Source organism: Oratosquilla oratoria, chromosome 17, assembly GCF_046742065.1.
Source record: "Oratosquilla oratoria isolate Oo_2021 chromosome 17, ASM4674206v1, whole genome shotgun sequence".
NCBI classification, from domain to species: domain Eukaryota; kingdom Metazoa; phylum Arthropoda; class Malacostraca; order Stomatopoda; family Squillidae; genus Oratosquilla; species Oratosquilla oratoria.
Window position 1 is genome coordinate 13,603,578 of NC_134793.1, and position 24,691 is coordinate 13,628,268.

A 24,691-nucleotide genomic window follows, 5' to 3' on the forward strand; every position below is an offset into this window, starting at 1 on the left:
CTTGGATACTGACCAAAACGTTAGGCAAAAAAAATATGTTTCTTGTCCGCACGTGCATCATGTAGATATATAGTTTGCTGGTAATATTTCCTGCTTGTCCATAAAGAAAACTGAAAAAAATTATTTGTATTAAAAAAAAAAAAAAAAAAAAAAAAATTGCACGCCTGCATCAATTTCTGCTGAGGTGTTGGATTAGGGGTTAAATCTACTTTTGATTGTTTACATTTCTTGCATTAAACTTTCGAAGTGCATTGATAAAATAATGATACAACTACTAGTACTTGATAAATAATTGATAAAATACTATCATTAACCCGTAAAATGGTAATAAATTGTAGGCGGGTCAATATATGAAAAAAAGTACCATGACCCCAAAAAAATTATACAAAAAGGTTTCTCAGTGGTATTTGCCTCTAATGGTTGTAATGAGTATGAGAAAAAAAGTCTACCAAAATCTGACCCCCGGAAGTGGGTCAAAAAATCACTGAAACTGCTGTAATTTCGTTAATATTTGGGATAGAACAGCAACTTATACGTCTATTTTAAGGTTTTAAGGGTTAAGAAATGCATTGGTTACAAAAAGTTTAATTAGGCCATTCAGTTAATCGTTTTTCCCAGCCAAATGTTTGACCAGATTAGTTATGATGGCGGTCATAGATGAGAAACCTGATCTTGTATCACTAGTAGAAGAGACTGAGAAAATGTACTTATCCATGCTAAATGGTGACACCACACTTGAAAGTATTCTGTCATCAACTGCAGTTTCTGATATTAGTGAAGAGCTCACTAAGAAGAGAAGTGAACTTAGGGCTCACTCGAAAACAAGTCAATTATGGTTAGAATACCAACACATGCTTAGTATTGCTCGATCAATAATTAAAGCAGATCGTACTGGATCTTGGGAAAATCACCTGTATGCTGTGTGTAATGCTATGCCAGTGTTTGCTGCAGCGGGCCATTACAATTACCTCAAGTCTGCCTATGTTTATATCCAGGAAATGAGTGCACTAGAAAAGAAACATCCTAATGTATACAAGAAGTTTCAAGATGGTTTCCATGTCATCCGCCGAACGAATAAGTTTTGGGCTGGCCTCAGTTGTGATCTAGTCATTGAGCAAACACTGATGAGGTAACTAAAGGGGGCAGGTGGTCTGACACATGGCAGTAAGATGACAGAGGAGCAGCGTGCTTTGTGGACAATGGCAGCCCCTGTAATGTCAGGTTAACAGTGCTATGCAAGGGTTCACTGATCTCATTTATACAACAAATGAGCAACACAAAGAGGCAACAAGTACTAGAATTGAAAGAGATGCAGCAGACCTTTCAAAGGTCAGTGAAAAATTGTCAGCTTGCTCTCCTTTCTCTTCAGAGCCTACCCTAAGAAATATCATCAATGGAATTGTTGCTGATGAAAATGTCAATGTCCATGAATTTGATTCTGTTGGAAGCCATATCATCAAAAGAATGACTGAACAACCCATATTTTCAATCGCTTTCAAGAGGAGTGATAAAGCTGTAACACTAGGAAGTTCCTCTACTGTCAAAGTTGCCGCTGACAGAACCATTGAACCAAGCATGTTATTCCAGCGATTTCTGGTAGTGTCAAAAACAGGAGACCTTTTCCTGGAGGATGTTATGGCATATGAACTGAGCCCTTACCCGCCATCCCTTTTTGAGAGCAAAAAAAATCTTGAGAAAAGCTGACAAACCTCAACTGGCTCATGCACTCACAGAACACTGTAACAAGCAACACCCAAGTGGAAAAATGTCAGAGAGATATGTACTTGATGATGGATCGTTGCTGCACAAGCTGAAATGGGAAAAGGGAGATACATATGGTGAAATTGCCAAGGCATATGCGGACTTTACTGTTAGGCATTATAAGGAAGCAACTGTTGTGTTTGATGGTTATGGGGCTGGTCCTTCTATTAAAGATAACACTCATCACAGACGGAGAGAGATCAGAAATTACCCACTTGTTAATGTCACAGAGGAAACTGAATTTGAAGGAAAGAAGGAAGAATTTCTACCCAGGGGAACTAACAAACATCACCTGATCAGTTTAATAAGTGAAGAACTGAGACAGATGGGTTGTGTTGTAATCCAGGCAGACGGAGATGCTGATGTTGACATCACAATGGCAGCAGTTAATGCTGCAAGCACACATTCAACCACTTTGATTGGAGAAGACACAGACTTGTTGGTTCTTCTTTTGCACCACACACCACCAGACAGCAAGCCACTTTATTTTAGATCAGGCAATAAGACAAGAAGTACAACCAAAGTGTATGACATTAACCACATAAAGCATCTTCTTGGCAGTGATCTATGCACACAGTTGTTATTCCTGCATGCATTCACAGGATGTGATTCAACATCACGTGTTTATGGCACTGGAAAGATATCTGCTTTCCAAAAGCTTGTGAAAGGTGATGTAGTTCTCAAGTCCTGTGTTGAAGAGTTCTGTTTGAAAGACAAGACACATGCTGAAATTGAAAACTTGGGGACACAAGTGATGATCACTATGTTTGGTGGGGAGAATGCAAGTTCCCTTGCAGCTTTGCGATATATGTTTACAAAGAGGGTTGTCACTGCAAAAACATTTGTTACTCCTGAGCGTCTTCCCCCAACACAGTCTTCTACTAAATACCACTCTTACAGGGTATACTACCAAATCATGACATGGATGGAGATGCAAAGTGACATTAATCCTGTGGACTGGGGTTGGGACCTTCACAATAATCAGTATGTTCCAGTAATGTCAGATATGAATGCCGCTCCAGATACTCTTCTGAAAATGGTTCATTGCAACTGCACAACTGCTTGCAGTACTGCCAGATGCAGCTGCAGAAGATATGGACTTTTTTGTTCAGCAGCTTGTGGACCCTGTCAGCTTGACTCATGTGAGAACCAGGACACTGAGGAACTCGAAGATGATGAATGTGATGACTATGAGACGGAATGTGTAACTGACTTCTAAGAAACTGATGAGGCTTATATTCACAATTACTGTTATTTATTACTTCTTGTCAATATATTGCTAGTTACTAGAATTATGAAATTATTCAAATATGAATATTAATGTACGGAAAATAAATTATGCTGACACATGGTGACCTTTATATATAGCAGCTAAGTCCTAAGCAGGTGTCTAAATGACAATTTTATTGCTACCAATGAATTCCTTGACCCTTAAAACCTCAAAATGGATGTTTAAGTTGCTGCTCTATCCCAAATATTAACAAAGTTACAGAAGTTTCAGTGATGTTTTGGTCAGCGGCAGCCATCTTGGAAATGACCCAGTTTGACCCACTTCCGGGGGTCAGATTTTGGTAGACTTTTTTTTCTCATGTTCATTACAACCATTAGAGGCAAAAACCACTGAGAAACCTTTTTGTATAATTTTTTTGGGGTCGGAGTACATATCGACCCGCCTATTGATGAATGAAGTATTTTAAACTGAGGCAATGTTTACTGGGATATTTTCAGATCGAAGATCAAATTTTTGTAGTTCAGTTGTTGTCTGAAAGCAACAATGAACAGTTTCATTTTCAACATAGTACAATTATTCATAATTCATATTTCACAATGTTGAAAATGAAAATGTTCACTGTTGCGTTATTCCTATGGCTCTTTGGATACTTGAACTTTCTGCCTAAAGTTGTTGTCTGGTTTACTCAATGAAATATACATGTAGAAAAACATCATTTAAAAATAACTAAAGCATTTTTGAAGAAAAAAAAATGATGCAAGTATTTGAAGACAACTTATCGAGATCAAAGGTTGGTTGTGTTTATTTTTGTGTGAATACAACTCATGGGAGATCAAAGGTTGGTGGTGTTTCTTTTGGTAAGTACAACTCATTGGGATCAAAGGTTGGTTGTGTTTATTTTCGTGAATACAACTCATGGGAGATCAAAGGTTGGTGGTGTTTATTTCGGTGAACACAGCTCACTGAGATCAAAGGTTGGTAGTGTTATTTCGGTGAACACAACTCACTGAGATTATAGGTTGGTAGGGAACACAACTCATTGAGATCAAAGGTTGGTAGTGAACACAACTCACTGAGATCAAAGGTTGGTAGTGAACACAACTCACTGAGATCAAAGGTTGGTAGTGAACACAACTCACTGAGATCAAAGGTTGGTAGTGAACACAACTCACTGAGATCAAAGGTTGGTAGTGAACACAACTCACTGAGATCAAAGGTTGGTGGTGAACACAACTCACTGAGATCAAAGGTTGGTGGTGAACACAACTCACTGAGATCAAAGGTTGGTAGTGAACACAACTCACTGAGATCAAAGGTTGGTAGTGAACACAACTCACCGAGATCAAAGGTTGGTAGTGAACACAACTCACTGAGATCAAAGGTTGGTAGTGAACACAACTCACTGAGATCAAAGGTTGGTAGTGAACACAACTCACTGAGATCAAAGGTTGGTAGTGAACACAACTCACTGAGATCAAAGGTTGGTAGTGAACACAACTCACTGAGATCAATGGTTGGTAGTGTTATTTCGGTGAACACAACTTACTGAGATGTGGGATTTAAAAAAAAATTGATATCTTTGGAAAGATAAGGTTATAAAGAATAATATGCTAAATTTTCACAACAAAATCTTAAAAGCTATGAAAATGATATTAAAAAAACTTTAGGAAAAAAGATCAGCAAAATCCAAAATGGCAATTTAAATGCGCAAAAACGGCTTCGAATATCTTATCAAAAACACCCACCTTAACATGGGACTTTTTCAAAACATTTGATATCATTGGAAAGGTAAGGTTTCAAAGAACAATATACTAAAATTCAATTTTAAAATACTGAAAAACAAAGAAATGAGATCAGCAAATTCATCAGGATTTTACACCCACCTGAAAACAGGTTCCATTGTATTTTTATGATGATTTTGCATTTTTCAAGTAACTCAGGCACTTTGTCCCCTCCTACACTGCAAGATATTATTCACTCAAAGTGAGGGTCTCATAAGGCGCCACCTTACTCTTTGTCGCAAAGTTTGAGTTCTTAGTCTAAAATGACCCAGCAAGGTAGTCTGACTACTGGGACTCGGCTCTCTCTCTTTTCTTGGGTTTCCTTCCTGGTGTTGGAACCGGCTCTTTCTCATTACGGTACTTCGTCTGTTTCTCATTAAGGAACTTCGTGTACCTGAAATACTTGCCCTTGCTAAACGGAGCAACTCCCAAGACTCCAGATATCCTATTTAGTCCGGAGTTTCCCAAGCTGTTTAGTGACTCGTACACAAAGCTAGTTTTTTTTCTGTAATTGCTTGCCCTCCTTCAACAAAGGTTTATGTGATTCACGGTGGCTCCTTCACTGCATTCTTCACAGATGACCTGCAGTGTCGAATCAAAACAACTTGTCGAGGCAGTGACCTTCACATTCCCTCCGCACTCACGGCACATTACATGCGAAGCAAATTCCTGTAGCTTGTGCAGTGAGATGATGATAGTGTGGTCATCATTTGTGGGAGGTGCAGGGAACTTGTTAGCAAACAGTTGTTTGCGTAGAGACAACGTGTCTGATATAGGTGTAGAGGACAGAGGATCAGGTGCTGAGGATGTGGGAGAGGGCAGCTGGAGGGAGTACTGGTTGTGGTGATAAAGTTGATGCTGGGGTTCTTTCTTTCTCCCCTTGAGTTGCTAATGTAGACGGTCTTATCTTCTGCAAGTGTGCCTTTTGTTTGCATAGCTTAGGCATGGCTAATATCTTAAAATTTCTCTTCACTGAAAAATAGATGCGAATTTCACACGGCAAATTAGTGAACGCGTCAAGCTAGCGTATATATGTTTTTCATTTTGTAAGCCTATATCAAGCCACTGCCAGTTGTGCCGGGTCTGCCGACTGCCGAGTCGCCGACTCGTACGGGGCTGCGGGCTAAACTTCCTCACCACATACTCACGTGCATGCCAGACGTAAAAGAAAACATTGTAAGTGCATCAAACGCAAAAAAAAAAAAAAATGTATTTTTATGGTCAAAATGTATGTAAACAATGGTCGTGCGCAGCACGTGGCTGCCGGGGGAGGGAGGTTAGGCCCTTTAAACCCTTTAAAAATTGCGGTACGTTAAAAACGCTTTACCAGCGTCTAGAGCGAGGTCCTCACTACGTATTAATGCAATTTTTTTCTCGATTTTTTCATAAATCTGGCTCTGGGGGGTCCCCTTAAACTCAAGCAAAATGCCTGCAGTCATAAACTCTGCTCCTTTTTCTATTGAGTTCCTAAATATATATATTTTCTTACAATACAAGTATATATTAAAATTCAACTTTTGTGGTAAGCAGCAGAGGTAAGAACAAATATATTAAAGTGTCAACACAGTAAGCACAAAGGTAAATCTAGAATAAAATCCAAAGATAAAGTTCATAAACTTTAATGTCCATTTTTTTTCTAACTTTTCAACCATAACACTCTACAGAATATAGAAAAAAAATATTTCACATGATGTAATTCATTAGGAAAGAAGTTACACAACTCTTATTTCAATGTGATTCACAGGTAATAAGAATAAATACATACATCCATACATATACCAAGGCTTTTTCCCCCTTACAAGGGGGGTAGCCAAAAAGAAAAAGGCATAAAATCATTCCCACCCATTCCATCCCTGAATACACTCCACACCCCTCCACCCTCCCTCTTATACATAGTTTTGTGATATTCTCGGTAGGAACAAGTCCTGTAGACAAGGAATGACTTCCTACTATGGCACTATAAAACTGTACCAGCACAAAAATACAAAGATAACACTGCAAAAAGACAGACAGGATTTGTATTTTGTAACCCATAGCCAGTGTTTTTAGCCTTGAGGGCAATACTCTCCTGAAAAGGTGGAGTCACAGAGACAGTGAAGGAGAGGTTTGATGAGGATAGTATATGGGCGGGGTAGAAGAGGGGGGGGTCCCCAATTTAATGAAGCGGCCTTGCTGTGGATGTGCTGTGTCTTGCGACACTGCTTCTGACCCAGGGCAGTGGACAAGGTGCAGGGATGACCCGTCATCCAGGAGGTGCTAAGATAAGAGGGAGGGTGGAGGGGTGTGGAGTGTATTCAGGGATGGAATGGGTGGGAATGATTTTATGCCTTTTCCTTTTTGGCTACCTCCCTTGTAAGGGGAAGAAAGCTTTGGTATATGTATGTAGAAGTTTAAAGTGAAAAGAATTTTTTGAGTGGAGTTCAGTCTTTGATCATAAAAGAATGATGAATGATTCTGGTCTGTAGGTATTGGTGAGCAGGTTAGGGTGTCGTTACTTGCAGTAAAGGTTGAGGGGATGGTGGTTTGAATCCTGCCACTGGTGAAGTTGAACCAAGGGTATGGTTCATTAAATTCCTCACTACAAAGTCTTCTGTGAGGGGCATCATCTTAGCCTTCTGATAAGGGGGAGTTTGTGACATTAAACCATATCATCATCAGGTATTGGTGATAACTCTACACCAGAAGGTGTGTAGCTGTAACTGTAGCCATCACCTTGGCCCTATGTGCTTGGACTGCTGGGGCAGGTAACAGTCACTGTTGGGAACTGGAAAGAAGTGCAGAATTCAAACCTGCATCTAGGCAGATACGAGACTCTCTTTGATTACGCCACCAGCATCACTAAAAACACAAAATCAAAAGATGATTTTGATAGAATTTTAATATCTACCTTTTCTTTTTTAGCCTTTCAGCCACACTATGAGGAATATTACTGGTGAAATTTTGTTATGTCATACTGGTTGGCAGAGAAGAAAAAAATATTTCACATAATGTAGCTCATTTGGGAAAAGTTACACTATACTCTTATTTCCAGGAGAATTCACAGACAATATGAAGAAATACAAAACTCTGTAATATTCAGGGTAGGAACAAGTTCTGCAGACAAAGAATGTCTCCCAACAATAGAGTATAAAGCACTCTAAGCCTGTACTTGTGCAAAAATACAAAGATAAGATACAATGACTCCAAAAGGACAGACCTAGACCTATTTTCATGTAGAGTTCTGACTTAATCCATATCCATGATTTCCAATTATCATATTTAGATTTGAACTCGTGTATTGTTTGAGCTTGGGGTATATCACCTTCTAAGCTATTCCACATTGTGTCATGCTATAGGTGACCTTGCTGGGAGAGGCTCCCCAACCAGATAAAGTCTAGGTAGGCTGTGTTTATGGCATTTTTTCTAGCCATTTTCCTATGTACATATACATATACCAAAGGCTTTTTTCACCCTTATAAGGGAGGAAGCCAAAAAACCAAGGCATAAAAACCACTCCCACCCATTCCATCCCTATCATACTCAACTTCCCTCCACCCTCTCCCCTTCTCTATGTGAGGTGACAAAAGTATATCTTGAATAGGGTTATTCAGTTGTGAAGGCTACTGCCAAGCTGTGTTACTCCCTAATCTTACAACAGAGTAGCCAATGGTCATACATTGTTTGCTATGTAGGTTGTGATGAAGGGCTTCCAGAAATAGCCATCTGCATCCAACATTGTGTACCATCACTGGAGGATTTACTAGATGGAATTTACTGTTAGTGGAAGAGAATATTGACAGTATCCAAATATATTGCTTCCTCACTCTTGACACCAAATGAATAGGAAAGTAACCCAGGGGCACCACTTTGATGTGGTGTGGCAACAGCAGGTTTCCCTTTAACTTGTTTTCTAATCCCACTCTGAATTCTTGCCTCCATCTTCTAAGGTAGGAGATAGAACGTGGACGGGTGCAAGACCTCAAAATAGGATTCAAAGCAAGTAAGGAGAAACTAACTCCAAAATCACAAAAGTACTGACTGCATAAAACAGTGCTATATCACATTAGGAGATACAACAACCAATGAATTTCTTCCCAGAGAAATCAATGGGAGTGCATGAGAACTGTTACCGGTGAATGTGGGGGCTGACGGTTCACAGCCAGTGAAAGTCAGGACAATAAGGACTATCATCATAAACACCATATACTTCCTTAGTGTTCACACTACATTACACCTCCACTTTGCAAAACATCTTGCAATAGTTTGTTATACTCATAAACTTGTTTCATGGCCTGATTCTTCAGAGGTAGGAAGTTTGATTCTGCCTTCCGCTGTGCTACAAACTCTTTTAGTGTAAAGTTACTCTGCTCCAGATGAGCCCATTTTTTCTCCAGGTTGACCAGTTGTGTGAAAGTCTCATTCTCATTCAGCTGCAACTGTATGTGAAAAGAAGAGAAGAAATGTGTGATTTATAAAATATTTACAACTTCATTTGTGATATGAAATTGAACAGATGGAATCTAGTAAGTCCAAGTCTAAACAAATCTAGAATGTTAAACTACAACAGAGTCAAAGCACACCCCCTCATGATAATCTGTGTGTGTACACACACACACACACATATATATATGTATATGTACTACATATACCAACGGCTTTTTCCCCCTTACAAGGGAAGTAGCCAAAAAACAAAGGCATAAAATCCACTCCCACCCATTCCATCCCCACATACTCCACTCCCATTCACCCCCCTCCCTCCCTTTTATCTTGGCTCCTCCTGGATGACAGGTCATCCCTGCATCTCGCCCATTGCCCTGGGTCAGAAGCAATGTAGCAAGACACAGCACATCCACAGCAAGGCCACTTCATTTAATCAGTGACCCCCCCACCTCTGTCCCCTCATGCAGAAAAAGAGGTGAGAGGGAGAAATCCCTTTGGGCTGCGTGAAAATATCTTTCACACATACTCCCTCACCCCCCATCCCCCACCCACTTCCTTCTATGCATCACAGCATCATCCATACACAATCATTCTCCACTCACCACTATTTTCTGTCTTTTCCCTTCCTTCCTAAACAGACATTCCCCTCTTTCCCAAAGCTCCTTTTACCCCATCCATCCATCACATCCTTGGTTAACCCCTCATGTTCACTCTTTCCACCTCTGCCTTCCACACCTCTTTTACTAATCTTTCTTTCCTCATTCTTTCCATGTGTCCAAACCATCCCAATACTCTTTTATCAACCTTATCTTCCAACTCCCTTTCCAACCCTGCTCTCATCCTCACTCCATCCAGCCTAGTAACCCCTACTATACTTCTCAGGCATTTCATCTGAGACACATTCAAACTCCTCTCTTCCTCTATGTTCCATGTTTCTGTCCCATATAGGCCTGTCAGCACAATCACTCCTTCATACAGTCTCCTCTTAGCACCCATTCTGAAATGTCTATTTCTCATTACACTTCTTAATCCCCCAAGGCATTTACTTGCTTCTCTCAATCTACATTCTACCTCCATTCCTCCCCTTCCTGCCACATTCACACTAAAGTATCTAAAGCTATCCACTTCCTCCAGTCTCTCTCCCTTAATACTCATTTCCAATTTGCTGCCACTTTCTCCCTTTGTACATCTCATCATCTTACCTTTACTCACATATATTTTAAATTTTCTTCTTCCACACATCTCCTCTGATCCTGCCCATTATCCTTGCATTTATCTTTTGCAACACCCCATCCATGTATAAATTGAACACCCAAGGCAATATAACACCTACCTGTCCTAAACCCACATGGTTCCTCACCAATTACTCCCTCTGTTTCTCTCCTAATCCTCTCAATCAAAACCCTCCCATAAGCCTTCCCAACTACACTCAACAAACTGATCCCTCTGAAACTACTACACTCACACTTGTCCCCTTTTCCCTTGTAAAGTGGAACTATACAGGCATTCCTCCAGTCTTCTGGCACTCTACCCTCTTTTAGACAAACATTAAACCTCACCAGCCAGTCCACCATTACTGAATCTCCCTTTTTTTTTAGACATTCTGCATGACACCCATCTAACCCAGGTGCCTTACCTGCTCTAATTATTCTAATAGCTGCTTTCACCTCATCTTTCCTTATTTCTCCTCCATTTTCCTCATTCATCACTGTCATTTTCTTAGTGCTTCCCACTGCAACTACCTTTCCCTCCCTATCCTCCTTTACATTTAACAACTCCCTAAAATACTCTGCCCATCTTCCTCTTATTGTCTCTTCCATTATCATCTCTCCATCTGCAAAAGGGGGGTAACGGTGTCCGTTGATGCGAATAATCCGTTGATTTGGAGTGGTTTTTGGGTGGCATAGTGATTGCACGCACTATACAACAGCACCAAAAACACAAAAAACACAGCAAAAACACCACAAACACAGCTAATTAATGTCCGTTAATGAGAGGTCTCACTGTACCACTCATATGATTTTCTCATCCTATTTTGCAACCAAACTGTGAATGCTGGCTTCTTCTCTTCTACAGCCTTCTTTGCTTCATCATCCCACCACTCACTACCCTTCCTTCTGTTTCCTCCCATCTCCCTTGTTCCACACATCAACTTTGCACACCTTGTGACTTCCTCCTTGAACCATCCCCATTCCTCCTCCACTCCTAGTTCTACTCTATCCTTCATTCCCTTCCACTTTTCCCTCAGCTTCTTCTTGTACTCCTTTTCTTTCTTATTTAAGCAATTTACTCTAAGCACCTCCCTGCCTTCTGTCCCTTTCCTGTTTCTCCATCAATTCTCAACTCTCAACAAGCAAGAACTGCATTATCACAACTGCATTGAGATGACCATCCAGAAAAAAAAAAAAAAAAAAAAAAAAAAAAAAAAAATTATCCTGCTAGAAAGATCTGGGGTAAACGGTCAATTAACTGATACATCAGCAAATATGAATGGTTTTCTAACTGACTCCTAACTACAATCCCATCCTTCTCTTCCTTGAACCCCTTCCCTTCCACATCCTCACTTTCAGAGCGTCTACTGTGGTCTTGATTTCCTTGGATGCCTGGCTGACAGAGGTCTTCCTTTGATCCAGGTCATCTCTCTCCTCTGCAAGGTTCTTCCTCTTTTCCTCTGCCCTTCTCTTCAGTGCATCCAGGTCAGAGTACTCGATAATTTCTGTCTCCATTTTTGCAACATTCTCTTTCAGATCAACCAACTCCTTCTGTACCTTTAGCTCTAGGGCTTCAATCTGTGGGGATAAAAAACATTTCTAATCTTATCACATTATATACAAAACAATATTTACTGAAAATACACTTGTAGTCAGTCTAATACTACCTTATCTCATTCACTGCCTAAACAGATTTCCTTGATCTATATTTTCTATACGTTTTATGATCTATTCATTGACAACTACTTACTGGGTACAGCCTAGATTTGAATATGTGAGTATTGTTTTCTTGTCTGCTGTCACTCAACAGTGAAATAGGCAGGAACCAGCACCACAAACAGCTAACTGGGATTAGCCATCACAACAAAAATGTAAATAATTCCATGTGATGCCTTCACTGATTAGCATCCCCCACACTCTAAGTCTTCAACATGGGGCATGGGAGCAAGGAGGAGCTAGTGTCTTCACAATCCTATTATTTGTTCATTGAGTGAAGGTACTGTACTGCTTGATTGGAAAAGGGCAAACATGGTACCAATTCACAAATGTGGACGCTTATGCAGGAGTCATCATATGAAAGAGGTTAAGGACCTTTTCCTCTTGCAAGGGAGAGGGCCAAGTCAAAGCATTAACAAATAAAACCTATTCATACATTCCTCCCATCTCAGCACCTTCGGGTGTAAGGGTCACCCACCCAACCAGTGCAGCATGGGACAGAGTAACCCTTCACACCTGAGGTGCTGAAATAAGAGGGGTGATCAAATGGGTTTTATCTAAAATGTGGGTGTGTGTTCTGACTAAACCATCCTTTTATAAAAGGGAAAAGGCCTTTGGTATGCATATGACTGTGGTCACAACTGAAAGACAAGTGGGAAAGACCTGCCTAACTAGCCTTGCTGCATATCTAAAAGAATGTCTTTTCTAGAAAATATGATACACTAACCTTTTAGTATTGTGGTACTCTATACAAATATTTTGTATTTACCTAGTTGTATTTTATGGGAAGAGACTTATGCTCATAGTGACCCACTTTTGTATCTTTCAGCATCCAGTTTGACCTTAAATTCTTGTATAGTTTTTGCACTCAATGTTTCCTCATTCAGTTTGTTCCACATAGACCAGATAACTTTCCTTAGGTAAGGGTCACACCATGGTTTAAACAAGGTCTCAATCAAATATGACCTCAGTCTATGTTGAATAAAATCATCAGGGACTTCCCACTTCATAAACCTACACCATGGTTTTGAAGGATTCATCTCACACCTGGAAAATAAAATATTATGTGGCAGACATTCTTCAACTCACCTTCTGAAGGTTGGACTGCAGATTGAGATGCTCTTGTCTGAGCCCTTCCTCAGTATACTTGGACTTTTCAAGCTCACCCTCCTTGAATGCCAGGTCATCACGCATCACATGGAAGTCTCGCATGCTGAGAAAATAAGAGAAAAGGAATGTATAGCCAAATGTGTGTGAGAGAAAAAGTTTTGATATTATCCTCTACTACATCAAAACAATAACAATGCTGCTCTAGTAATTGACCCCTCAAATTTCATCAACTGCAAATCCACAGCCCCACACCAGCCAGTTACCGAGCCCTCTTATAGATCTTTCTGGGAAGTATCACTGAATTGCTGCTTGTATTCTATCAGTGTAGGACTGTTTCTGTATTGCTTGTAGTGGTTGGAGAAGGGAAGCAGTCTCTAGCTGTCAGCTCTTCTCATGTAAAAGGGTAAAAGAAATACAGTCAATGTTGACAGAGATCCTGGGCCTGGTCGAAAGAAGAGTATTAGCCCTTCAGTCCTGCACATCCATGTCGTGGTGAAAATATTGACAATTTTTGAAGAGAGATGGCAGGGAGATGATTCTGATATACATCTCACAAGACCACCACTTGCAGGTACCCATAATTGGTCCCAAGAAAAGATATGTCATATTAATTTTTTCATACCGGAGTACAGACTGCATGTTATAATTAAGTAGTGATTGCATGGTAACATGAGGCCAATGCTTTAAGGACTATTTTAGGTCAACCCTATGGACTGAAGCCACACATCACTTGTTGATGTCAGAGTAAAATATCTACTCAAAGAGCAATGGGGCTACTTTTGTACTACGACTGTCTTTTATCACCTCTATGAGTCTACTTCTTCTTGTTCCCATTGCTGCAAGTAATAAAATACAACAAAGTGGGACAAAGTAGTGGGACTAGGGATCTTACTTTCTGTAGGTTCAACCTACAAAAAGTCAAGCCATAAGAGGGTCTGAGAGAAGAACTCAAACCAGAACCCTAAAATATGAATGATTAAGTGAGTGTGGTTGTGGTATAGATTAGAGTAAAAGGGATGGTATTGGCAGTATGTTTGTATGGATGTGTTAATCTTATGTGAAACTAAGTTGAAAGGAAATGGTGATTTTGAGCTTGGGAGTGTAGTGGGGATAATGTTGGGAGTGAGGAGGGAGCAAGGGAGGAAAGGAGTAGCTCTGATGAAGTAAGAGAGCACATGCTGGAGTGGAGGGAAGTATCTTCAAGATTTTGGGCGAAGGGGAAACTGAGACAGTAGATATGGGCTTTCGAGAATGCATAACATGGTACGGAAAAAATGAAGAGAAAAGAAGGGCTTTTTGGATAGGTTTAAGTAAGTGTTTAGAGTTTTTTTTGGGGGAATATGAATGTAGAGGTGTTGGGAGATCTTAATGCTAGAGGTGGGGATGACCCAACAGATGGAGTAGTGAGGAAGTTTGTGGTGTCAGGTAAGAATTATTGTGGAGAGACAATGTTGGAGATGTGTTTTGAAAAAGAGTTGATGTTAGCAAACTCTGCTTAAGAAGACAGCCAAGCATCAGTATACATGGGAAAGGGTAGTGGCTGAAAGAGTCCTTGATAGGGAGGGTAGTGGCTGAAAGAGTCCTTGATAGGGCACTGATGGACTATGTAGTGGTAGCCAAAGAAAGGAGAGGAAGGTTTCTTGATATTCATGTTTTCAAGGGAGAGAGTGGTGTAAAATTATTTTTTACTAGCAGGAAAACTGAGAGTGGAGGAAAATAGGAGGAAAAGAGTGGGATATTATTCCTTGAGTAAATTTGTATTTACCTAATTGTGGTATACAGTAAAGGAGCAATGCTCATTGGATCCCATCTATTCTCTAATTATTTATATCATACATAGTGTCAAATTCATGAACAGTTCCACCTTAATCTATATCACTGATTTCCAATTATCATCTTTAGATTTGAACTCATGTATTGTTTGAGCTTGGGCTATATCACTTCTGAAGCTATTCCAATTATTCATGCATCTATATGGAAAACTATTTCTTCACATCCTTTAGATGTGTGGTCTTTCTTAATTTATTCCCATGACCTCTTAAATCTCTCTTATCTTTCATCAAAAGATCTCATCTGTCAATGAAATCTATCCCTTTTAGTGACCCAAATACTGTAATCATATCACCTCTTTTTCTTTAATCTTTCAAGGTTGGCAAACCCAATGGTTTTAGTTTTTCCTCCTATGGTTTAACTGCCAGGCTGGGGACCAGTTTGGTTGTTGCCCTTTGTATTCTCTTGATCTTGCTTATATCCCTTACTCTATGCGGGGACCATACCACTGACATATGTTAGTCTCGGATGGATCAGGGTTTCTATGAGTTTTTTCATCATATCTTCATCCATATGGAGAAACACTACTCTGATCTTCTGCAGTAGTCCATATGTCTCTCCCACAATCCTGCTTATATGTCTGTCAGGTGACAGGTTGTCTTTTATCAACACTCCCAAATCTTTTTCCTCTTTTGCTTTTGTAATGGGTTCACTTCCTAAGGAATAGTTTAAGGATAGTCTTTGCCCACTACTGCCCATCTCCAGTACTTTACATTTTATTATATTGAACTTCATTTCCCATTTTTGGCTCCATGCAAAAATAGTGTCTAGATCTTTTTGCAATAGTCTACTATCCTCCTTATTCTTCATTCTTCTCATGATTTTTGCATCATCTGCAAACATGTTGGCATAGCTTATTGTTCCTTCCATTATGTCATTGACATAGACAAGAAATGTTGCTGGTGCAAACACTGAACCCTGTGGAACTACACTTGTTACTACTCTCCATCTTGACATACTTTACTACTGTCCTCATGTATCTTTCCTTCAAAAATCCTCTCATCTATTCTAGTAGTTTGTCTTTTAGTCTCCTTTGCCTGTGTGATTCATTCCTTGGCTCTATTTCCTCATCCTCCAGCCAAAATTCAATTGTTACATGTGTTTTAGAAGTATGGTGAGGGTTATAAGGATGGATAAGTTGAGAAATAAATAGGTGGAGGAGGAGAGTGGGTGTGGAGAGGGAGCTGGCAGCTAGGGTTGATGTAAGAATATTGGAACAGCTTGGGCACATGAATATAATGAATGAGGAAAGATTATCAAAAATAGTATGGAAGGCAGAGGTGGTTAGAATGAACTAGAGGGAAGGACCAAGAATGAGATAGATGGGTGAGGTGAAGAGGGTCCTTGAATAAAAGGGAAATGCCTGCTCAATAGGGAAGGGAGAAAACAAAGAATAAGTGTGGGTGGAAAGTGTTTGTGAATGGACTATAAATTGATGTACCCTGAGGTTGGGTCACTGTGTTACCAAAGTAGCTGGCCCTGTTGTGGATGTGCTGTGTCTTGCTGCCTTGCTTATGACCTGGGCAGTGGGCAGGAGACAGGGATGATCTTTCATCCATGAGAAGCTATGATGAAAAGGAAACAAATAGGTTGACAGATGGGAATGGGATGGGTATGAGTGCATACCTTGGCTGGCTATCTCTCTTATAAAGGGGAAGAAGCCTTTGATATACAGATAGATGTTTATTTCCTGTGTGTCACAGTTTTCAAATGTAATGCTACTGAATAAAAAAAAAAAAGGTGCTTAGCTTTAGCCAAAGCAGTCATATTTACCATGTTTTTGACATCCTGGGCCAGGTAGCTCTCATTGGTGGCTATATAGCATTGTCCTGTGGCCATAAAGCTCATAAGATGGAGGGAAAAATCCCATGTACCTACTTATGGAAATAATGATATGGATGACATAAAAGGATTCTGTACAAACAGTTTAACAAATGAACAATAGTATAATACCAATGATAATAATAACTAGTGCCTTGAGTTTCTACAATGAAACCTGCAACTTCAGTGCTGCAGTTAGAAACAGTCTTCAAGCTCTCCCATAGATCTCTCTAGGAAGAAGTATAAAACTGTTGTCTGTATTGTATCAGTGTGGACTTCTTCCTATGTCAAAGGATGGTAAGAGAAGAGCAGTGGCTGGATGTCAGCTCTGCTTAAGTGGAAGAAATATAGCAAAAATTGATAAAAGAGAGGTTTTGGGTATGGTCTAGAGATTAAGTGGCAACCCCTAAAAACTCCAATTATACCTTGCTGTGATGTACTGTACTTTATATTTCACATGTCTTAATATTTCCCCATTGTTTGCAAATACACTTATATTGAAGTCTATGCCCTGATTAAGTTATTCATATAGATCAGAAACATGACAGGTATCAGTTTCAATCCTTGTGGCATGCTACTTGTCACTTCTTTTCACTTGGAGTAATTTCCTGATTGTTGTCTCCATCTGCATTTTCCATCAATTTCAGTGTGGTGTATTTGAAACACCCCCTTTTCCTAGCTTCCATAGAAGTCTAAGTGTACACAGTCCACCCACCCATTTTATTCCTGCAGAATGTTTGTCACTAAATTGTGGGAGCTTGGATGAGTTGAGATACAAGATTTTCAGGGTCTGAAACCAAACTTTCAATCAGATATTTCTGTATATGAATGGCCCATCCAGTCAGTCAGTCAGTCTATTGCCCCAGGCCTCTCTTGCAGGAGACCCACAACTTCCAGGTAACCAGCAACAGTTACTAGGCAGGCCCATAAGTAACTCAAGGAACAAATACTGCTTTTGGGGGATTGTTAATGTAGGGTATTGTAGAATGAAGTGCCCTGTGTCTTCTGTGTGGTGGTTACATCTAGGGTAGTTTGAATCTGTGGCCAGGCCTATTCTGTCTTGATATTGTTTTAATGCTGAATGGTGTCTTGAATGCAAGCATGTCAGTGTGGTTCTCACTTCCAAGAAGGATTCTTTTTGTGGTGCTTATATCTGGGGTGTGGGGGGGTGGAGTACTGAGTTTGGTGGTCTCTCTTAGAGCTTCTTTAGTGATCTGAGTGTCAATATATTTGTGTGTGGATGTTTAAAGAATATATATACATTTCTGGAAGATGGGTCCATTACTGCCAATGCCATAGCAAACAAGCTGAACTAGTCTTTTTCACTGAGGTGAAATCTTTTCTTTAATTTAGGAGTGATATGTATTTATGTGGTGGGAATGAGAAGGGTGAGGATGATACTCTTCTATGATTAAGCATCCTGCCTTGTGGATATCAGCTAATTGGATGATTTTTTTTTTTTTCTAATTTAGGATGTGTTTGTTCTTTCTGTTATATCCAATTTTTTCATATTGCTCATCTATGCCCTATGCCTTAGTTGATTCTAATGTACCACCTTGAAGAAGAGTATGCTTTAGATGTAGAACCATGTTTGTGTGTGCATGTGTGTTAGGATGAAACATAAAAAAAAAAAAAAAAAAAAAAATAATATATATATATATTTATATATATATATATATATATATATATATATATATATATATATATATATATATATATATATATATATACATACATACATACATACATACAGTGGCCGCGAAAAGTTTGGGCGCAAAATTATAGGCACCCCAACTTTCCCCTAAACACAAAACATGCGAAAAATACAACTTTCCATCCAAACTTTTCGCTATTTTTCAATGCTAGCGTTTGTACCCGTATTTAGCCGAGACAATACACACTATTTGGCAACTCTGTTTAGGCGCACTCAATGTCACATGGAGTCAGTTTCTAAACATCTCTCACGGAGAGTAGTCTTTTTTTTGCGGTGGTCTCTGTTTTTGTGCCTTGATATCTCCGTAATGGGAAGTGGTAAAGAGCTGGAAAGAGACACAGTTGTTACAATCATAACCCTCTATAAGGAGGTTTATAAGTGTAAAGATATTGCTACTCGTGTGGGAATTGGAGTGCGTCAAGTGCAAAAGTGGACCAACAAATTTCGAGACGAAGGAAGTGACATCATTCGTACTCCAAAGCATCGCTCTGGTCAGCCAAGGAAGATATCAAATCGTACTTCTACGGTTCTAACTGCCTCCTAATAACCGTAGGAGGCAGTTAGAACCGTAGAAGTACGATTTGATATCTTCCTTGGCTGACCAGAGCGATGCTTTGGAGTACGAATGATGTCACTTCCTTCGTCTCGAAATTTGTTGGTCCACTTTTGCACTTGACACACTCCAATTCCCACACGAGTAGCAATATCTTTACACTTATAACCCTCCTTATAGAGGGTTATGATTGTAACAACTGTGTTTCTTTCCAGCTCTTTACCACTTCCCATTACGGAGATATCAAGGCACAAAAACAGAGACCACCGCAAAAAAAAGACTACTCTCCGTGAGAGATGTTTAGAAACTGACTCCATGTGACATCGAGTGCGCCTAAACAGAGTTGCCAAATAGTGTGTATTGTCTCGGCTAAATACGGGTACAAACGCTAGCATTGAAAAATAGCGAAAAGTTTGGGTGGAAAGTTGTATTTTTCGCATGTTTTGAGTTTAGGGGAAAGTTGGGGCGCCTATAATTTTGCGCCCAAACTTTTCGCGGCCACTGTATATATATATATATATATATATATATGTATATATGTATATATATATATGTATGTATGTATATATATATAATGGAGAGAGTGAGTGGTTCGAGGTAAAGGTGGGACTTCGTCAAGGATGCGTTATGTCACCCTGGCTGTTCAACTTATACATGGATGGGGTGGTGTGAGAGGTAAATGCAAGGGTAGTGGGCAAGGGATTGGAGATGGTTAAAGAAAATGGAGAAAAGTGGGAGGTGAGCCAGTTGTTGTTTGCGGACGACACTGCGCTTGTGGCAGGATCGGAGGAGGGATTGAGGAAGTTGGTGGCAGAGATTGGGAGAGTATGTGATAGAAGAAAGCTAAAGATAAATGTGGGTAAAAGTAAGGTGATGAGATGTACAAGGGGTGAAAGTGGCAGTAGACTGGAAGTGAGCATTAAGGGAGAGCGACTGGAGGAAGTGGATAGTTTTAGATATTTGGGTGCAAATGTGGCAGGGAAAGGTGGAGTGAAAGTGGAGGTAGAATGTAGATTGAGAGAAGCGAGTAAATGCCTTGGTGGATTAAAGAGTGTAATGAGGAATAGACATTTGGGAATGGATGCTAAGAGGAGACTGTATGAAGGAGTGATTGTGCCAACAGCACTGTATGGGGCAGAAACATGGAACATAAGAGAAGAAGAGAGGAGTTTGAATGTGTTTGAGATGAGGTGTCTGAGAAGTATGATGGGGGTTACTAGGCTAGATAGTGAGAAATGAGGTGGTGAGGAGGAGAACGGGGGTGGAAAGGGAGCTGGGAGATAGGGTTGATGAAAGAATATTAGGATGGTTTGGACACATGGAAAGAATGAGTGAAGAAAGACTAGTAAAAGAGGTGTGGAAGGCAGATGTGGAGGGAGTGAACATGAGGGACGTCCTAGGATGAGGTGGATGGATGGGGTGAAGGGGGCTTTGGGGAAGAGGGGAATGTCTGTTGAGGAAGGACGGGAGAGGACAGAAGACAGGGGTGAATGGAGAGTGGTTGTATATGGATGATGTTGTGATAGCATGAGGTGGAATGGGCGGGTGGATGGGGGGTGAGATAGTATGTGTGAGCAAAATTTGACGCAGCCCGAAGGGATTTCTCCCCGTCCTCTCATTTTATGCAATGGAGGGACAGAGAGAGGGGGGTCGCCGATTTAATGAAGCGGCCTTGCTGTGGATGTGCTGTGTCTTGCGACACTGCTTCTGACCCAGGGCAGTGGACAAGGTGCAGGGATGACCTGTCATTCAGGAGGTGCTAAGATAAGAGGGAGGGTGGAGGGGTGTGGAGTGTATTCAGGGATGGAATGGGTGGGAATGATTTTATGCCTTTTTCTTTTTGGCTACCCCCCTTGTAAGGGAGAAAAAGCCTTGGTATATGTATGTATGTATGTATGTATATATATATATATATATATATATATATATATATAAAAAAAATAACATACATACATACATATACCAAAGGCTTTTTCTCCCTTACATGGGGGGTAGCCAAAAAGAAAAAAGGCATAGAAATCACTCTCACCCATCTCATTTCCCATATATTCCACTCCCCTCCACCCTCCTCCCTCCCTCTTATCTTGGCACCTCCTGGATGATGGGTCATCCCTGCATCCTGTCCACTGCCCTGGGTCAGAAGCAGTGTCGCAAGACAAAGAACATCCACAGCAAGGCTGCTTCATTATTTCGGCGACCCCCCCTCTCCGTCCCCTCATGCAGAAAAAGAGAAGACGGGGAGAAATCCCTTTGGGCTGCGTCACAATTTTTTCTCATACATACTTCCCCAATCCCCATCCTCCACCCACTCTCCCTCATGCATCACAGAATCATCTATACACAACCCTTCTCCATTCACCCCTATCTTCTGTCCTCTCCCGTCCTTCAAAAAAAAAAAAAAAAAAAAAAAAAAAAAAAAAAAAGGTAACAAATAAAATAAATAAATAAATAATAATAATAATAATAGATACAACATATGACATGAAAAATGCTTACTTTGGGAGATGTCCAAAGTGGGCAAGATTCGTGGACATCTTCTCAAGGAGGACGACATTTGTCTTCCCAAGATCATCCAATCGCTTTTGCTCCTCGGCATGGGCCTGTTCAAACGTTTCCATGAATTCCTCCATTGTTTCCTCCCGCTTCCTTAACTCACGGTATTTCTGACTCCTCTCACTTTGGTTCTCCTCCAAATCCTATGACACAAGATACACAAATAAGGGTCCAGCACCTGGTCTCCAGACTAGGCCAGAAAGTCATTCCATTCATTCTACCACACAACTCTCAACTATCTCCACCCATAATCTCATTTTTCACATATGGAGGTCAGTACCCCAGTACTTGCCCTCCATTTTCTCCTATTAGGTGGTGACACAGGAACCAATCCTGGCCCTTGCACTTGCCTCACATGATAAAAACACAGTATCCAAATTTCAGTATTTCATCTTTTACAATTTCTCACCAGGTCCAGTTGATGCATTTCTTCTTGTACAGATTTTATCTGGTCTTGCAAATCTCCAATCTGACGTTCCATGGCTGCAATCTCAGCATTATCCTCTTTCACCTGTGACATGGAATAATATATACTATAATTTCTAGAACTCCAGCCTTACATCTAATCTTACAAAACTTTCAAGCTCAATTTTTCTTAAGCACCAGCTATGAAAAAATGGTTAGATAATCATAAACAACAACACTGAGGCTGGCTAATCTAAACTGGCTATATTAGGAGATCGCATAATTGGTGCCTTTATGTCTCATCTTTTTTGGTATAAATGCAAACACAATGCAACTTCTAATTACATCTGTGTATTTTCCAAGCACTTTTGCTCCACAAATTCAAATTTCTTTCTTTCGAGCAGTATCTGCTATTCTCCATCCACCCTTTTCAAACTGTCTTAGGGGATCACTACACTAACCAGTCCTCAAAATGCCTATTTGATTTATGACACATTACACTTGAAGACCAGTCCATTATACACACCTGAATCAAAAGCCTTTCTCGTTCCTCTTTGGGTGTTCCCCTCTTCTGATTCTCGAGGATTATTTCATCCCTCTTGTTTTCTAGTTCCTGAAGCTTTTCATATAAACCTACAGCTTCCTGTTTTACCTGCAAAGAAATCATATGTTAATCAATTAATCCATCCAGTACTAAAGACAGTACCAGCACAGAATAGATCTGACCACAAAAACAGTCTCATAGATAACAATCACCCAAAAGACAATGAACACCTCATCTTATACTGCCCCACCTCAGCTTATATCTCAACAGCAACTTATTTCTTCTCTAAATGACTTATAGGCCAATCTGAGTACCTGGGAAACGTGGATCTTATGCAAGAGAGTTCTGGAGTTGCAGATTGACTGATATTCTGTTTCTATTTATGTCACATGGTGACTAAGTATTTTCTGTTTGCAGTCACTATGGAAAAAAAAAAAAAAAAAAAAAAAAAATCAATATTCTATCAATTTACAAAGTTAAAACTACTTGAGCTTACCAAATATCATCCACTTTCCCTTTCCCTTACCTCACCACCCACTTGCAGAGGTATCTGAGTGGTGATCTGGTACTAATCCACACTTGGGAATCTGTCACTATAGTGAAGAGATTAAGCCCTAATAAGCAGATTAAATATGATTACAGTACTTGTCTACCTTTCCTGGAGACAGAGAATTCATCTTCAAAAGCAAGTTTACCTTTCCTGTAAGTAAGCCTTACCTTGGAGACAGAGAGTTCATCTTCAAAAGCAACTTTGCTGGTATTAAGGGCATCAAGGTCATGCTGCATTTCCTCAAGCTGACTCATTAGTTTGGTATTGACTTGACGCAACTCAATGTAATGCTCCCGAAGATCTGGCTGCATTGCCTCCACTAAGCTCTCGCCCATGTGTCGCTCCTACAGGGATGGAGTAAGTGGGACATTTGAAAAAGAAAATAGTGAAATGAAATAGGTAACTCATATTGGCTTGTTTTTTACAAAACTCTATCCTTCCCAGTCCTTCATTCAACAAATCTTTTCCTTTTATCCAGTGTTTTTTCTCTTTTGCTCTATCCATTTTATTCCACCAACTTTATTCCACCAACATTTTCAAAGTGCTCTTTCCATTATAGTTACTAATTCCTCAGAAATTACTTTCTTAATCTTTCTACTACAATGATATAAATACTTCACCTTCATCACAATGTGACCCATAAATTGAGTGGTTACATTACCATATTATAACTCCATTGTTATTTACAACCCATGGGGCCAATAATGGGTTTCAGCAAGATGGAGATTAGATAAAATCATCTCCTTACAACCCATTTTCACAACCCTTTGACATCCTCACTTAAGCCAAGTGGACTGAGGTACAGGCAGGAAATGGGAAATAAGCAGAACAAGCAGGAGATGATGTGTGTAGAAGGAAATATAAGTGAAATAGATCCAAGTAGATGTTATACCTGCAGTAAATACAGTCATGGGATGGAAAACTGCCCCATGGGAAATGGAAGGAAGGGGGACACACAAAACTGGAGACAAGGGAAAGACCCAAGCAAGACAAAGGAGAAGGAAGTAGTATGGGGTAGATATGATAGCAATTGCTGTGTGGGTGAATAGGTTAAACTAGGTGGAAGATACAGAAATAAGCTGAGAGTGGTTGCCTTGTGTGAAAAATGCTAGGATAGGAGTAGAAGGAAGTAAGAGGAAATATGCAGTTACGACTCTGTGAGACACAGGGGCATCTTGCACCCTTGTGACACCAAATGTGATACCAGGATTAGAAGATAGACATAAAGGTCAGTTTACCATGGGGTTTGGAGCCAAGCCTGTGAGACAGACCCCCTACAGACTGTTGCCTCAAAAGAAGAGGATTATGGTGAACGAAGTGAACCAACTTATGGAACAAGGATTAATGGAGCCTAGTACTAGTCCTTGGGCTTCACCAGCTGTACTAGTACCTAAGCCTGGAGGTGAGTAGAGATTATGTGTTGATTACAAGAAGGTAAACATGATCATGAAAGCGGACCCTTACCCTCTCCCCAGAGTAGGTGATCTTATTG

General features: G+C 40.1%; 1 protein-coding gene across 3 annotated transcripts in view; it reads right to left on the reverse strand.

The window, feature by feature from the left end:
- Nucleotides 1-6,402: 6,402 nt before the first annotated feature.
- Nucleotides 6,403-24,691, reverse strand: part of LOC143034431 (intraflagellar transport protein 74 homolog) — a 52,627-nt gene continuing 34,338 nt past the window's right edge. For all 3 annotated transcript variants that reach the window (XM_076200475.1, XM_076200476.1, XM_076200474.1), the window contains 7 exons: nt 23,367-23,543; nt 22,632-22,757; nt 22,110-22,211; nt 21,644-21,843; nt 13,209-13,332; nt 11,757-11,981; nt 6,403-9,188 (listed from right to left, as the gene is read on the reverse strand). In XM_076200475.1, the coding sequence (XP_076056590.1) occupies nt 8,976-9,188; nt 11,757-11,981; nt 13,209-13,332; nt 21,644-21,843; nt 22,110-22,211; nt 22,632-22,757; nt 23,367-23,543 (1,167 nt within the window). In that variant the 3' untranslated portion in view covers nt 6,403-8,975. The remainder of the gene's footprint in view (nt 9,189-11,756; nt 11,982-13,208; nt 13,333-21,643; nt 21,844-22,109; nt 22,212-22,631; nt 22,758-23,366; nt 23,544-24,691) is intronic.